General features: G+C 23.7%; 1 protein-coding gene across 1 annotated transcript; it reads right to left on the bottom strand.

The window, feature by feature from the left end:
- Positions 1–243: 243 nt before the first annotated feature.
- On the bottom strand, positions 244–11,736 carry LOC145842427 (translocating chain-associated membrane protein 1-like). The gene is made up of 10 exons (XM_082949871.1): positions 11,591–11,736; positions 10,702–10,804; positions 8,726–8,829; positions 6,381–6,500; positions 4,969–5,058; positions 3,724–3,848; positions 3,538–3,648; positions 2,298–2,441; positions 1,591–1,736; positions 244–900 (listed from the first exon to the last, which is right to left on the bottom strand). Exons 1-10 carry the CDS (start codon positions 11,705–11,707, stop codon positions 866–868), a joined length of 1,095 nt encoding a protein of 364 aa, XP_082805997.1. The 5' UTR covers positions 11,708–11,736; the 3' UTR covers positions 244–865.
- Positions 11,737–18,428: the final 6,692 nt, after the last annotated feature.

Here is an 18,428-nt window from a genome sequence, read left to right as displayed (position 1 = left end):
AGTTTTAGGAGTGTAATCACAATGAAAACTAATCGGTTGAGCATCTTGAACCCAATCATAAGTTCCTACAAAGTGTAACTTTTTTGTCGGAGGTAACTAACAAAATATTACAACCTAAAGATAAGAAAGGTCTTTTAAAACATGTTTTAAAGGATATTATTACATAAAATTTAAGTAACTAGTAAACTATAAAAAATTATTTCATAACTAAATCATGTATAAGATAAACTAGAGTATTAAAAGTATTTTTTTCAGTTTATTTCCAGCAACAGTATAGAAACAACACAAATGCTACAAATTTTATAGCTAAAAAAAGTTCAAAATTACAAAATCCGCTTAAAAACCACCGAGTAAAGAAATATATATTTAAACTTAAAGAGCAAAAATGCAGTAGTTCGAAATAAATAGCTATTATAAATCGGTTTTAAAACTTGTTTTTAAACATTGTTTTTCGTCTTGGTTAAATAAAACTTATTTTATAGACAGCACTGCACAATATCTTACATTTGGTCAATCAAATAACAAACATAACAATATTTTGAGATATGTTTGGACGAAAATAAAAGCAACGTATGCTAAAAATTTTAATTATTTTGATATAGACTATTTATAAAATTTGTTTATAAATACAAATTTTGGCTTTTAGAATTTCAGGTGCAAAGTTCATTAACTTAAATCAATTATAAAAATATCATCAAAAACACTTTAAAAACGAATTTAACTTTCATTAAGTAAATTCAGACATCTCACAAAAAATAGAAGAAAAAACGTTTTGATTTTGTATAATAAATTTTACTTTTAATTGTCTAGAAAACACACACCTTCAAAAGATAAACACCTACATTGTTTTGATTTTTTCGTTGATTTAGTTTGTTTTGACTTTTTTCGTATCTTTTTTTGCTGTAAAAATTATTAATTAGTAATCAAATTTTTACGTTTTATAGTCTGAAATTTAAAAATCACTAACAACTACTATAATTATTATTATAAATACTTAATTTCGTTAGATTTACAAAACTATTTTTTTTAAATTTAACGTTGAATAAGGGGTTGCATAATTTTGAATTTTATTTTTTATGCTTAATAAAAAACAATAATTCCATTTTGTTGTTTGAAAATTATTATTATCTTTTCTGGCAATGCATGTCTTTAATAATGCAGATTTTCACATGAGTATGTGGATTCAACAGTAAACATTTAAGAATTATTAATTTTAGAACAAAAAATCCTGCAAAAAAGTCATGTTAATACTAAACAACTATAATACTTTATTTAAAAAATTTTTAAATAATGCTACTCTAAAATACTCTTAAAATATAATAATGAGGCAAGCAGTATCCGACTAGTATTGTTTAAATGAAACAATAAATGTAAAAATAAAAAATTACACATACCATGGAAACATTATGTCCTTTTTTTACTAAATATTCAAAAATTATAAACTGAATAAAATAAAACCTTTTAAAAGATGTTGACACAAAATATATAAAATAATAACAAACATTATGACAGTTCCCAGTAGGTAAAAACTTATTGATTGTTGCAATTGAACTAAGGTTTATTAAAATAGAAAACAAATACTAAACTAACCCTTTTTGCTTTCCTTAAACTGCTGGGCAGCTTTTCTCTCCATTTGTCTTATTTTCTCAGCCTCCCGTTTCCTCCTGTTCTGCATGCTGACAAACTGAAGGAGCATCCACACTTGCAACAAGCACACCGACAAGCAGCACACCAACCTACATGTTTCATACTGTTAAGAAAGTATTTACAAATGTATTTTTTAATTCTTAATAAATAACTGTTATAATCCGCTGTAGCCAAAAACTACGGCTATCAGGGTTGCCAAATGTTTTTAGCAAATTTTCTTCAGGTTTTCAAAATTTCTTCCAGGTTTTTAAAATTACACGTTTTAAAGACTATTTTTAGTTTATTATTAAGTTTAAGGTAAAAGACAGTATTAAATAGTATGGCAACATTGAAATATCTTAAAGCTTCTTTAAATGAGTTCTATTTTTTTCAAATGTTTAATGATTACAAAAGTTTTTATCTATACGATAGATTTTTTGTGTCAAATCGAAATTTAAACATGTATAAGTTGTTTAAAATTCCAGGTTTTTCAGGTTTTATATAGATTTTTGTTCAAAATTCCAGGTTATTTTTCAAAACTTCTAAAACTTCAGGTTTTTCGAGTTTTTTTAGCCTAAATTGTCAAATTCCAGGTTTTTTCAGGATTCCAGAATTTTTGGCAACCCTGGGCTACGTCCTTATAAAAAATCAGCAAACTTATTGCACATCACCTTGTCGTTGAAGTATTGGCCAGGCCTTGGGACCAGTCGAATCCCTGATGCTCGGAAGCAGCCAGTTTGACCATGAACACGTACAAGGTGAAAAGCGCGGTCACAACTCTCGTGAATGGAAACATAACGCACCAAACCGATGACCTGAAAAACCAGATATTTTCACAAACAGTTGAGCGCTGAAATATCATGCAGTGATTTGTATATTACTACAGCTAGAAAAAAGGCTTTTCTAGATAATGATTTGAATTGAAAACACAAACTATTGACATTTAAAAAAATATTATGAATAAATTACTAAGCTAAAAATTGATATTAGTTATAAATCATGCTTTTATAGTGTTACTCAAATAAAGAAAATAGTATTTGCTAGAAAAAAGTTTCCAAAACATGTTTTTTTTTTTTTTTTTCATTCTCGGAAACCTTTACTAATTGATAATTTAACATAGTTTTACTTGTATATTATAGTTTTGCTTTAAAAATATCAATCTTTTCTAAACAAGGTTGAAAACAAAACTTTTAAAACTCATCTTAATGTGAGTTTTAAAGAGTATTTAAAAAAAAATTTAATACTGAAGATGAGATTAAAGTATTTAAAAATCTGTATTTCTAAATAAGTAATAATTTTTAAAGTGAACGGAAATTGTCTAAATTAATATTTTAAAGTAGTATGTATATTATATATTGTTTATACATTACACGAAGTAAAAATAACAACTTATAACTAATTTCATTTTTATAACACAGGGTAGTATAAAAAATATTCATTAAAAATCATGTTTTTTAACTATGATATCATAATAATTAAAAAAAAATTATATTGCTTACTTATAACTAGTGAATTATATGTATACATTTTTTAAAATACATATACTAATTTTACCTTAAACAATAAAAGATTTTTAAGAGATTAATTAAAGAGATACTCAAAAATAATTTCATAAGGTTACTATATGTGAGCAATCATTTTCTTAATTTTCTTTAAGATTTGCAATAATAATAAATTAATTAAGTTATATTTTTCAACTTTTAGTGAAAAACGGTATTTCCTCCTTATTTTTAAACACACGTTTTTCAGGTACACAAAATAAAGACTAATACTGCTTATATAATTATTCATTAACATTATATTCAAAAACATAATTATAAATTTAAAACTAGAAATTATTACTTTCTAACTTTTTTTAAACAATTTCTTTTACGTATATAAGAAACATTCGAAAAAAAAAACAAAGCTTACAGAGTGTTAAATGCAGATTTATTGTCTGCATATTCGCACATTTTTGCAAGTTTTCCAACAACTTGAGTCAAATAGTGCAAGTTCATCAGCAGAATGCATAACCTCCAATGGCTGAAAAAATGTTTGTATTTAAACATTTATATTACTAAAGTACTGAAAAAAGCTGATATTATACAATTTACTGACTGCAAGGTATACGCAACAACGATGAAAATGAGGTGGAGCGAGTAAAATTTAATTCTATATTCCATTTCTTCGTTGCGTGTTTTCATGAAATACAGTTGAGTGTACATCATCACCCACACTGCCATCTGCAAAAATATAATTTTGTATATTTATTGAGAGATATTAGTTTTTAGTTCAATTCTATCACTTTGTATAAAATAACAATACTCAAGATGGAGCTTTCAGTTAAAAGTCTGATAGAAATAATTAGCTTTTTATTCATAGCAATATTATACTTAGCAACAATGATAGTATAATATATTTAAAATAGCATTTTGTGCAATGAATAAGGTAAGATTTAATTAAGGGCATAAAGGGATCCAACATTTAAAAAAATTATATAACATCAAGTGTTATATGAAAGCTTGTATTAAATACAAGCAAGTTTTTATAGAACATAAAAATTTAAAGTAGTCTTTGATATGTAGAAAATTTTGTAAAAAGTTTCCAATACAAACGTATGGACCGCAATTTTTTCACCATCAATTTCCTCGGCAACTTAAAACTTCAACAAAAATTTATCTTCTCTTTCATTTTTCGAGCTAAAGACCTCAAATTTTCAGGAAACATTTATTTTGCAGTTTAAAAAACTCATAAATGTACAACTTTAAATATATTAAGAAATAAAAAATTTAGCAAAAAAAAAAAAAAACAAGTGGTTTTTTGATATTTTATTTTTCAAAATTAATAAAATTCCTGCATTACATCAATTTACATATTAGTTATGGACTTACTGTGAAAAATTGATGAAGATTAGTTAAAAAATGAAGCAGAAGATAGATTTTTAATGAAATAGTTTATTTTTTGCGTTTTCTGTTTGCGCCTTTCATAAGGAACCTATTGAGGTCACCGACTTTGATATATCTCAAAAATTACTCTAATACTTTTAAGCTATTAAAAATGTCTGATAGCTCAGATTAAACTCTATAAAATTTGATCAACTAGTACAAAACAAGGTGGATCTCCTATGCCCTTAACTATATACAATTTTCACCCTTTCAGTTTAAGTTTCAAATAAAAAGCAAAAAACTAATTTAAAATTAGACAACAGTTTACAACTAACTTTACTTAAACAGACTAATAAAGCACATATATATATTAAAATATTTTTTTAAATGTTGATCAATAATAAATATTTCAAATTGAAAACTTTGTAAACGCTGACAAACAACAAAAACATTACAACCTCTTTGTTGGTCAACGAACCTGAAATACCATGAAGGTTTTGGATTCCCAGTCCATTGTGTTTTCTGGATAACTTTCCCATATGTCTGAGACTTTAGATAAATACCCGTTCTATCAAAATTATTAAATAAAAGAAAACAGAAAAAACAAACCAATTTTATATTCTAAAAAAAATTAATAAATAGTCGTAATTACTAAAATATGTATAAAATATCTACAATAAACATTACAAATAATCTGCATTAAATGTTAAAATTAAGTTGAATGAAAAAGTAGACGAACAACAAAGTAGTGTGAAATATTTATCGATAAATAAGCATTGTGAAATTTCTCGATTAATGCCAATAAATTATTACAAATGATAATGTATTACTTAACTAAAGATGTAATAAACTAACCAGAATTAAGTAGCAGTGAATATATCCTAAGCTTTTGTATAAGCGCACTTTTAAAAAATAATAAAAAGCTACATACAGATATGTGACCATAGTAAAAATAAGTGAATTATATTTTTAAATTGATTATCACTAAACTGAACTGCATGACCGTAAACAATAATCCACGCGACATTCTTATCTTTAACATTTTTATCCTTTAAAAAACAATACTTTCTATGTAAGATTTGTTGTTTATTAAAACAAAACAATTGCTTCATTTAAAACTACTTGGGTGTTTTAAGATCTAGACTTAAATTTTTAAAAGACGTAGATTAACAAATAATACTACTTATTAAAAAAACTCATACTTACAATTTTTCACAATTTACAAACACGAAGGATTATCAGAGGCAAAATATGTATTTGAGATGGTCAGTGATGCAACTCAGTTATAAAGTCAATAGTGTAATATATGTTGATATAAAATAACAGACATAAAGAAAATAATTGAGCACTTATAAAGCAAACAAACACACATAATTTTAAACACAGCACTAAAATATGTATGCAAAAGCGTCAGTAAAACAGCGAAACTCAAGTTTCTCATAACCAGCGCACAATAAATTACTAAGAAAAAGGTATGTGTACACTGAAAAATGTTTTCTACTAATAAAATTTATATCAGATTTAACAAGTTTTATTTGTTACATACTAAAAATTTTAAGAAATATCAAAAACTAGTTTAAAGAAAAATTTAAGATAAACATTTATACTGTAAGTAATATAACTACCTGAACAAAATATCCGTGCTCAGTAAAATAGTTCATATTTACAGTACTGTGCACTGATACTTTGTGAAATATTGAAGTAAAGTTTTGTTAATTTTTATTAAGTGTTAACAACAAAAAATTATTAAACTTCTTAACAATATTTTACCTGTATTTCTTGTTCTAAACAACTGTTGTTGATGTAATTATTTATTTATTGTTTAAAACTTTTTGCACATTTAGTATTTTTTTAAATATCAAAATTAAATAAATAAATTATTAAACCAACATTAATGATGAAAACTTTAGTTCCATACAAAACAGCAAATAAAGACCATGTGAACACTTGAAAAGCTTCAGTAAATCTAGAATGCTTTGTTTTTGACAAACTGAATTTCTTCACTTGTTTCTGTTATAATAATATATTGAATCAATCATGGCTAAAATATTTTTTTTACTATAATACGACTGCAAATAATATACTATTTGGATTATTAAAAATTATAGTATACTCAACAACTTAAAAAAAAAGTTTAAGGGCACGAAGGTGCAACATTTTTTTACAAAAAATATTATTTACTCTTAATTGAAAACTTACAGTATATTATGCTATATGATACTTTTTATAGAACAGAAAAACAATAAACTTTTGAGATAAAACTTAACAGTTTAAAAAACTTCCGATACAAACGTATGAAATTTATACTTTTATCGTAAACTTTCTCAAAAGTTTAAAACTTTCACTAGAAATTTATCTCCTCCTTCTTTTTTTAAGCAATTTATTTAAACACTTAGTCAAGGTACTTTTCCATATTAATAATAAGTTGAAGAAGTGGATATTTTAAAAAAATTTTGACCTAAATATTTTAAATATATTTTTTGTTAATTTAAAATATAATAAAAAAAAAACTTTGTAAAAAATCAAAAAATAATTTTACCAATTGTTCATAACTTTTTTTTGATTAGACTGAGAAACTTCCAAAACGATTGCACAAAAACTGATAAGGAAATAAATTGTGAAATACCTTATTTTTTTTCTTTTGATTGTCCCTTCTATAAGGAACCTACTGACCTCTCTTACTTTGATTCTTTTTACTTTAAAAGTACCTTTGAGTTTAAAAAAATGGGAAAAATTCTAGAAGCTTAGTTTTCAATCTAAAAAATGTTACTAATTCTTAAAAAAAAAATGATTTACCCCTCTATGCCCTTTAAATTTTATTGTGTTTTTTATATAACTTTATTCTAAACTAACAAAATATGTTTAATTTACATAGTTATAGTCCCTAAACTTTTATATTAAAAGTAAAATCTTAAAGAAGGTGTAAATTGAAAAGCGAAAAATTCTTTAAAAATTAATCTTAGCAAAAAGCTTCATTGTTTAAAGCAAAACAGTTCTATTACTTTACTTCCTTTTTTTTTGTTTAAAGCATTTAACTTTCTCTACTAATAAATTATATTTTATAAAGACTTATATTAACTGGCTTAAAAACTATTAAAAAAGAGTTAGACTGTTTATGATCATTTAAACTTATTAGCTGCGAAAAAAAAAGAAAAATCTTGTACATAACTGATTATACCTATATATTTCTAATCAACAAAAACATCGGCAAAAGTCTGCAGAGCAGAAGCCTGGACTTTCGTATGCCGTGGGACAAAGCTCAAGTTTAACAAAAGGTTTCATCATACCAATTCGATCATCAGACCACAAGCCCTCGGTAGACTGAGACCAATTTCGTCCTGATTAGGACTCATCAGTCAGCCTTAACGACTGCAAGTTCTTCGGTTGAGGCTGACTGATGGGTCCTAATCAGGGCGAAAGCGGTCTCAGTCTACCAAGGGCTTGTGGTCTGATGATCGAATTGGTATGATCAAACCTTTTTTTATATTTCTTTAAGAGAAAACAATCAGTAAATATAAAAATAGATTTAGAGATTTTTTTTAATCTAATTTTAAGTTTGCAAAAAAAAATCTAAGACTATGATAATAAAAATAATAAGAAGACTAAGGCGAAATATAACTATCAGTTAACTAATTTAAGTTTATTAACATAAAAAACATTTCTTAAAATAAACTCTCTTTTCTTAACGTTTGAACAAATGAAATAAAATAATATGTAAGGTTGCATAACCATATCAATTTACTTTAGTTAAATCAAGTTATCTAATCTTTAAAAAACAGGAATAGCTGCAACTGATAGAATTTTGTATTGTGTAAAAACATACGTTTAATGTTGAATTATAAAAACAAAATTATAAAAAAAAAAATATTCAGTTAAAAAGTAACGTAACTGTCTTAAGAAGCAAATTTATACCTGAAAATGAATTTACTTGACTTAAAACCGCCTTTAAAATATCTTTAAACAGTTTTAACTGTAACTAGCTTTTAAAAAATAAATTTGATTGACTTGATTTTGTCAATTGTAAATATATTATGTATAAAAGTATAAGAAATTTAATTTAAATGCATTTACTTATTAAAAAAACACTTTTATGATCATCACTTAATAAAAATAGACTCAAAGTTATTCGTTTTAAAATACTTTAAATTTACTGTAAAACTTTAATATTCATAACTTATTTATTGTTTCATAAGACAAAACTTATATAACTTAATAACGAATACTCAAAAACTAACTTCTAAGAAGAATTCTTGTATAATGGCCTGAACAATAATCCAAACGCAAGCTTGAGCAAACATGTTACACAAATCTAACATTCCTCGTCCATACATTGGTGGTCCTATGATTAAAATTATTAATCAAATTTTATAAAATTTCATCTCAATCAGCAAAACAATTCAGCTAATAGGAGAACTTTAACAAAAATTAATAAAAATTTTAAACTATAAACTGCAAATAATTCTTTTGTTTTACTTTTTAACTTGGTTTAACTTTTTAAATATATTCAATTTATTAAATAGTCTTAAGTTTTCAGAAAATATTCCTTAAATAGTTTAAAATAAATGACATGTTGAAAGTCTTTGTATTAAAATAAAATTTTAAGTCAAAAATTAAAAAAAAATCACCACTAAATAAAAGAATCTAAGTAAAACAACTGTTTTTTCACGCAATGCTTTTTACTGTTAGGTGAAATCTGACAGCTTTGTTTTTAATTACAAGTGTTTAAATTTTTATATTTTCTACTAAAATTTTAACACTTAAATACATATTTTTTCATTCATTTTAAAGGTATATTAATGTTTTACAGACTCCGTAGAGATTTTCATACTTTATGAACAGCAAAACACTCATAAAATAAACCAGTATTTGCCTACAAAAAACAGTAATTTTTTATGTGCTTTAAAGTATATTTTAATATTTTTTTCTAAGCTTTTATGTAATTTAAACAACTAAAGATTACTATTAATTGTCAAAGTTTTAAAGTTAATATAAATAAAACAACTTTATTAAGGTATATAAAAAAATGAAATAATAACCTACACTAAACACATTTGTTTATAATTAACCATATCAAAATAAAAAAAATTATACTTTTAAAGTCTTCTAATGTCTTAAAAACTTAAATAAGTATTTTTTAACATATTATACTAAGAATTTTTCAAAATGTTGCCTATTTTCAAACCTTATATGATTTAAATGTTAAAAATTGTTGAAAGTAAAGGTATAGAACAGAATTTAACAAAGATGGTGATATAATTCTAGCAAATCAGTGGGCAATAATAGTAAGGAAAAGAAGAGACAAACTTGCTATTTTATAGAAAGAAACTTTAAAATGTTAACCATTTAATGTTAGAAACTTGTTATTAACATTTTTTTCTTATATAAAATTTATATTGTTTTATATATCTTATATATTGTTTTAATTAAGGTCATAAAGGGGTTAAGCATCTTTTTTGAAAGTTGATCTTACTTTAAACATTTATAAATTAGATAGTAATTGCTTTTTTTTTATTTTTACAAAACTTAAACTACTTTTGAGAATTTCATATACTCAATCAATTTTTAATAACTGAACAAAATTGCAGAACTCAATAGGTTCCTTATGTAAAGACCAAAGGAAAAAAATAAAAATAAAAACAAATTTATCTTTTATGGTTTATAAGCATTAGTTCTCAGTTTTTCTCACACTCATCTTAACTTAATAATAAAACATTAATATTATATTTTAAGAACTTAAGTTGTATCAAGTAAAAATACCTTTAAGTTTTTTTCCCCCTTAATTTTTAACTTTTAAAATATAATTTTCTTTTAATTACCTGAAAACTTAAAGCCTTTATGCTTAAAAACAAAAGAAGATGTTTAAATGTTATCAAACTTCTTAAAATTCTGAGATAATCAACAAACAATAAATTTCTTTATTCATTTATTTGTATTGAAAAACTTTTTATACAACCGACTTTATCTATTTAATCTCAAGTTTACCAACCCATAGTTTAAAGAAATTCAAAATTGCCTGATACAAAATTGCAAATAGATAAAAGTCATTAACTTTATATCAATTACTTTATATATTTATACAAATATATTTAATTTAGTAAATGAAGTTTTGCTCAAAACACTCTTTATTGCATTTGATAGAAAATATTAAAAAACATGCAAAAGTCATGGAAAGTAATTTGTTATGTTAGTTAATTTTTTATAAATAAAAAACCTTCTGATGGAGCTTGTTGCTCTTCACCTTCTTCACCTTCTGATGTTTTATTGTGCTCAACTTTGTACTGTACACCAAAGAGTTCAGAAAATCCTTTCAAAGGCTAAAAAACAGATAAAATGAAAGTCTTGGTGTTAAATTAGAAAGAGCAGAAATTTAAAAAAATTAAGATGATAAAGTTTATGCACATGTTAAGAGTTTTATTTCAAAAACTTTTTTCTAGTGTTTAACTTATACAATAATTATAAAACAACATATTTCATTATTAATCATTTAAATACTTTTGACCAAGTCTTATCAAAACCTATATCTTAGTAAATTAAACAGAACTAAAACTTAAATAGAATTACATTGTAGTCAGAAAGTTAAAAGTTTATAAAATACTATATATATTACTATGTCATTTTATAACTTTTAACTTACAGAACACAATAGAATTCTTTTTCAGTTTCAATTCAGTTTTATTTACTAAGATACAATTTTCAAAAAGTCTTAATCAAAATCACTTAAATAAATAAAAGTGAAATTTGTTTTGATATATATATTTTTAAAAACTTTAATTTGGAAACACTAAACTACACTTTAAAGCTGGAGTCGACTCAAAATTTTGTGTCAACTAAATTATTATCATTTTTTCACGAAATAATAACAAAACTTTAATGTTATTTTTAAAGGATAATCCAAAGCCTAATTTTTTTTTGCTCAAAAGAAGTAGTTAAAAATGTTTTTTAGGCATATTAAAAATGTTTCTTTTTTGACCTGCCGACCCCTGCTTTAAAGCAACCTAACAACAACTAAATAAGTTTTTGTAAAATTAAATACTAATAAATAAAATTTGAACAAAAAATTTCAGTCAAATTAAAAACAAAACACAATTGAGAAGACTAACTTCAAAGAAAAATCCAACAAGACAGACACAAAGAATACCAGAAACAATATCTGCATGGTTCTGAATTACAAACTCATGACTTAAAATTGGTGGACTCTTAGTCTTCTTTTTGGGCATCTTGAGCTTTTTATTAATAAATTATAATAAAATCTGTTAACAGATAATAGTTGAAAATTTAGCTTAGTTACAGGCAAAAAATCCAACCTGACAAAAAACTAGTCTGAGTTATATCAAGCTATTCTGAATGAGCTTGAGTTGAAAACTTTTTCAAAAATAATCAATACGAGCCTGAAACTAAAACAATATTGTTAATTTAGTCTAGAAGCCTAAAGTAGAATAACAAAAGGACTTCATAAAAGCACAATTATAAAAAAAAATTAGAGTCAAAAAACTTGCCTGAGATTTAGGAAAACTTTTAAGCATGATAAATTGGTTCTAATTCTTTGAAATCGTTTTTATGTTTATTAAATTTTTTACAGGTTATCTTACTTGACACTTTTTTTGCCTTATTTAAGTAAGAAATTTAACTTTAGGTAGAAATTTTTTTTATAATTTTAAAATCTACTGAAATGATACTTTGACTTAAATGTGTCTTAATGCATTTCATCTGTAGTTACCATTTAAATTAAATTCTTTAACGTCCTAGTCAATTTCAGTATTTGGTGATAAAAGCAAAACTTTGTGTTAATGTGTTTAAAAAATGGTTTTATGACATAAATAAAAAAATGCAAAAAAAAAAGAAAATGAAAACTAAACGAAAACTAAAAGTAGGAGCCCTATGGGTTTTCAACAATTTTCTAAAGAAGAATTTTTGAAATTTGAGTTTTGTAAATTACTGCCAAGTTTTTTAAACAATTTTTTTGGTCCATTTTTAGTATAAAATTTTACTTAAATAAAAAACTGTCTTAAATAGTATAACAACATACTGTAAAGCTACTTTAAATCTGTTTTTTAATTAAGAAAACTGTAATTTATTTTTTCTTTCTATATGATAGATTTTAGGTATCTAATTGAAATTTCATTAGTTAGCATGTAAAGACTCATTAATATTCAAGTTTTTTTGAGGTTTATTAGTGATTTTTATAAGAAATTCCAGGTTTATTTTAAATTACTCTAATTTCAGGTTTTTTAAGGATTCCAGTTTTTTCAAAGATTCCAGGTTTCCTGATTGTTCCATGATTTTGTTCAAAATTATATTTATCTCGTTATTTTTCAACAAAATTTTAAATGATATATTATACCAAGACTTCAAGTTAAATGGACATCCTTTTTAACCAATTTTTTAAATATTAGGAACATTTTTAAACCATTAAATGATTATTCTTAACTTAAAGTCTATATAAAAAAAAAGAAGATAAATAGACACTTATCAAAAAGCTAATAATCGAAAGAAAAAGGGAATGAAAAAACTTAATCTACAAGTTACAACAAAAAAAAACTTTAATTTGGTGGTGTAGGGTCCTAATGACAATAGCATTAAATTAAAAACTGTAATAGTTAAAAATTGTAATAGCAAAATCTGATAGTTAACACATACACAAAGAAAAACAGGAATATATCTTAGAACTTCAAATACCACCAAAACTTTTACCACTTAGTGAAAAGTGTTTTATAGTTTAAAGTTTTATCTCAATGTAAGCTATTCTATTGTAATAAAAAACGTCTTGAACACTGCTAGGGCCTAAAAGTTTTGGTATTTTATTTACTAAAATTAGTTAATATTAAACTAAGTTATAAATTAAATTCAATAGCAATATAAAATTCTAATTTTAATACTTCTGTTCTAAAATATATAAAAATATTATTTTTTATACATTTTTATAAAAGTATTAACAAGAAGTTTAATGAAGGTTAATTAAAATCTTGGAAAAAATAACAGCTTATTGATCATTCTTTTACTCATAAGAAATAACCATTTAATACTTAACACATTAATAATACAAACTAAAAAACATGGCTAACAAAAACAGTTCCACAACACAGTCTTTTTGTGTGAATGCTAAAATGTTTTGTTTCAAGCATGCTTAATACTATTTGTTTATATTTAGCCACATAACCAATTATTCATATTGTATTGCCACGCACATAATGGTTATTGAAAATGAACACTGAATAGATAAAAAATAAATTATGAAACATAGTCTAGTAAAAAACTGTAACCTGAAAACATTAATAGTTTTTATTTCAAATTAAAAAGCTTTGCTTTATAGGTTTATCATGTATTGAAATAAACAATTACGAGTTCGATAAATAAAAAAATATATTTTCATATAGTATTTATTATAAACCAATTTGTAGAATAGTTTTAAAGACTTATTTACTCACATTTTTTTATTGCTTCCGTAATTATTAAAAAGCAACTTTAAACTAATTCAATTTATTTGTACATGAAATTTTGCAAATAATTTTACTTTTTAAAGTAATAAAAAGATTACAAACAAAATTAAGTTTTTAGTTTCTAGTACCACAAAACTGTATCCTTTATTGAAATAAAAAAAACCTCAAAAAGTTTTTTCTAATTATCCGGAAGAAAAAACATTTCGGTTATTGATTTATACACTACGAATACAGTTTAATGTATTTAAATTTAATCTAGTTGAATAAAGCAATTATGATGCAGTTTAATTTAATTTCAGTCGCATTGCTTTTTACAATTACAACAAGCCATCAAAACAAAATACATAAACAGTTACTAACAGCGTCATTTTGTTCAAAAAATGTTAAAGTTTGTGTAAAAAAAATTTTAATTTAAGATTTTTTGTTTTAGCTGCTATTAAATTTCAATTTTGAATATAGATTTACTTTAACTTTGTGTATATTGCTAGTATAACAAATAAAAAAATGTTTATTTGTTTTTTATTTATTAATTTACAAAACAACAGCGTTAAAACTTTGTTAAGGTAGCTTTTAAGTAGTATTTATTAAAAATTAAAGTTATTTTATTAATTATCGATGTTCAAAAGTTTCTAAATTTTGGTTAGTTTGCTTAAAACAATTAAAAGAACAAGCATACTCTTTATTTTAAATGATTTAAACTTTTAACTATAAAACTTTTTTATAATACAGATCGAAACAAAACAAGCTCGTTGGAATGTAAAAACTAAAATTTCAAAAATTGTTTCATTCATTGAAACTTACGACTTTTTTCTGTCCTGTGGTATTGTTTAGTAAACACAGATACTTTAAATTTAGAATAGTTCTAAAACATTTATGCTTAGAGCAATTCAACTATCTAAGGCCGTTCGTTACTTGATTAGAGTAAGAATATTATAGTTTTAAATATCTCAAATCTTCCCTTGGTTGTGTGTTGTTCTTCGTGATGTTTTTGTCTTTATCAAAATCGTTTTAAATAAAAAAGTTATTTTTATTTTACAAAACAATCTACAAATTTATAAGTACTCGTTATATTGCCTAAAGTACTTTCAAATTTTCTTTTAAATTTCAGTTCTAATTGCCTACTGAAGAAGAAAATTTGAAAGTACTTTAGGCAATATAACGAGTACTTATAAACTTGTAATTTTTTTTTGTAAAATAAAAATAACTTTTTTATTTAAAACGGCTACTTGATTAGTTCATGGATTTCCGAATTTATTTTAATAAACGCCCCTAGGCAGAATTCAAAAAATCAATCGCCATTCATTGTTAGATGCCGCTCTTAAGTTTAGAGTCTTAACCAATTTAGTTTTTCTTCACTTTATTACTCAACGTCCCTTGATAGCCAATAGTATTGACCCAATACTGTCATTAAAGGGGTGGTATTGCCTACTTTTGAAAACCCTGCTTTACATTTATAAGAAAACAATACATTTAATTAAAAAATTTAATACTTTAATAAACTAAAGTAACTTAAAAGTTAGTAACTAAAGTAATAAACTGAATTGCAAGTATCTATAAAAAAAAATTCGTGATATATATAATGTAACTTTTTTAAATGTAAACAGTAATAGTTTCAAACATATGTTAACAAAAGAAAAAAAAACTTTCGAGGTTTTAGTTTCAGATGTTCCGCGTTGTAGGGCTTCTGAGTTATAAAATAAATTTAAAAAAAAAATTATAATATATAGATAAAATATATTATAAACAAAAAAGCTTAAGAATATAAAATCACTCAAAAATTAGACTTTTGGTTAATATTGTTATGCAAAAGTAAAAAAAAAACATTCATTATTAAAAACTTGACTTAGCAAAATTTTAAGTTAATTAAATTCAAATTTGCAATAAAACACCAATTCTAGTTTTAAAATAAATAAATTTGAAATTAAAATATTTTTTATTAAGAAAAACTAACTAGTTAAAAATAATTATTTTCTAAATACTACAATTTAAATAATTTTAAAAGGTTTTAACTATAAAGTTAAGTATTGTTTTATTTAAATAGTAATAAAATATTATGTCCTGTACAAGACGTTAAACTGTATCCAAGCGGTGTACGACTAGATAATCAAAAGATTTTTTTAATACTGGGTGCTTTGACCGATTATTGTGGGCACTTTTTTGTCCTTCAATTAGCAATATTTTTTTTAAGATCAACCAAAACTTTAAAATAAATTAACTATATATTTTTTTTTAGATAAAAATTATTTAAATAAAAAGCATTATATAATTTAAGTTTTTTTTTAAAGCAATTATTATTAAAGCTCATAGATTTACAAAATATATAATGAAAGTGTAAGCAAGTTAAAAATAACAAAAATAAAATTATACGTAGATTGTTTAAATATTAGCTTGATGTCTTTGAGTATAAATTTTATTATTCCTTTTTACCGTTTAATTTCAAGTGTAATTTTAAGAATACTATGCATAAGGTACCTAGAACATTCAACCATACTTCTCAAAAAGAATTTTTTTTTTACGAAGCTGTTATAAACATCAGGATAGTAAATCATAGACCAGTACACTAATTTACTTTCAAGATAAAGGTGATTTTAAAAGTTACTTTGTCGACCTGAGATAATGTTTCACTGTTGAATGAATAAAGTAATTACAGGTTGTGATGGGAATATAATTTTCACACTTTTTAGTTTATATATTTTTGTATACAAACATTTACTACATCAAGGAAAGTCTTTACTGAGTATGTAAATTGTGTTGTGATTATAATTATCCAGTTTAGGTTGAAGCAAGTACTTTTATATTTAGACTTTAAATAAAACTTAATTAAGTATTGGTATACCTTTTGTTTAGGTATTTAAAAAAAGTATTTAATGTAATTGCTTTAAAAATGTTTAACAGTGAAATTAACTACTGGTAGAATTCGAACTAAAAATATTTTAACTAGTCTTTTTATTTTTCTCACAAACAAATTACTGGAATAAACAATTTAAGTGTATTTGGTTTTTTTTACGTTATATTGTTTCTTGAACGACAAAAATTGCTTAAACTAATTAGTCCTAGGAACTGATGTATGAAAATACTTTTACACTTAAAAAACGGTTATTGAGTTGTACACCAACTTTGTACTGCTTAACAGTACAGGACAGTTGTTGATTTTTTATAGTTAAATTTATAGGTAAAGATTTGTATTTACAGTTTTGAAATTAAATAGCATAGAACAGACAAAGTAAGTTAAATTTACTTTCTTGATTTATGAGCTAACTTTTTTTTTTTAAATTAAAAAAATCAACAGAGCAGTTCAAAGATTGTTTTTCTAGCCAAATTTTTTTATACTCTAGTAGTAACTATTTTTAGATGATAAGTTATACTGAGTTAGTTGTCGTATTGTTTTATGTCCTGTTCTTACGTATTTCATTATTTTAAAGTACAAGGTTGTAAAGATAAAAGATAATTTTTTATGTACGTATTTAAAAGCTCAGAATAGATAAAGTAAGTAACTTGTGTGTAGCTTGATGACTAAAAGGTTTTACTATGCACCAGATCCTTTTACTAAAAATTATTAGCTTTAATTTTTTTTCGCGTTTAATAAATAGGAGCAATTTTGTTTCTCCTTGAACTTAAATAGATTAACTATATACTTTAATTGGTAAAAGTTACTGTTTGTTTTTTATTATTTACTTTTTTTTAAGTTGAATTTTGTTGTTTTAATACATTATGTGTATTTAATTAGTAAAAATTTATTTAAAAGTTTTTACCTAATCGTTTTAATACATGTAAAATTGCCAAAATATAACACTGGTAAGTGTGGTAAAAGTAATGTTGATTTTAGTGTATGTTTGTTTTGAACTAATTGTTTAATGTTTTATCTGATGTTCATCTATTTTAAAAATAAACATTTATAAAAGTATATTACAAGCTTTAAAATGAGAAAATTATTTTGCAAAGTTTAATTTTAATGAAAAAGTTAGTATTTGATTTCGGTCCTGGACAAGACGTTTTACTGTATCTAAGTGGTGTACGACTCGATAATAAAAAGGTTTTTTCGTTCACCAGTTCCAACTACTTTTAGCGATTTTTATTTTGTCATTTAGTAAACAACAATTTATACTAACTTTTTGAATTAACTTTTCTACCAAAGTATAACAATTAAAAAAACACTTTACAACAAAAAAAAAAGATGGAAAAAGATACATAGATTTTTTTTCAAATGTAAAGTTATTCAGACGTATTAATGTCAAGTAGTTTAGTTTTTTAGGCTAGAAACAACAGTAAGACAACATTAATTTTTTAACTATAAATTTTTTTTAATTTTTGCAATCGAATTGTTATACTAAATAAAACGATATAATATACTTATTAGATCAATAAATGACGTTTTAAGACAGTAACTCTTAACAAAAAACTGTTTATAGTGCTTCATTTAGAAAATATTATCTTTTAATCTCCAGTGATAAATCCTAAATAACATTTTTAAGAAAAATTTGAAATAATAATCAGCAGCTTC

The sequence above is a fragment of the Thalia democratica genome, chromosome 8, assembly GCF_965202585.1.
Source record: "Thalia democratica chromosome 8, ktThaDemo2.hap1.1, whole genome shotgun sequence".
Classification (NCBI taxonomy): Eukaryota; Metazoa; Chordata; class Thaliacea; order Salpida; family Salpidae; genus Thalia; species Thalia democratica.
The sequence above is the reverse complement of the archived record's forward strand: the minus strand, read 5'-3'. Positions and strand labels throughout refer to the sequence as shown.

What these genes read in the sequence shown, in the direction of transcription:
- LOC145842427 (XM_082949871.1), bottom strand. Translation starts at nt 11,707, where the DNA reads ATGCCCAAAAAGAAGACTAAGAGTCCACCAATTTTAAGTCATGAGTTT. An exon ending in TACAAGAATTCTTCTTAGAA is followed by an intron (nt 6,501 to 8,725) that starts GTTAGTTTTTGA and finishes TTATTATAACAG; the next exon opens with AAACAAGTGAAGAAATTCAG. An exon ending in GTTTAAGGAAAGCAAAAAGG is followed by an intron (nt 901 to 1,590) that starts GTTAGTTTAGTA and finishes TAATTTTTACAG; the next exon opens with CAAAAAAAGATACGAAAAAA.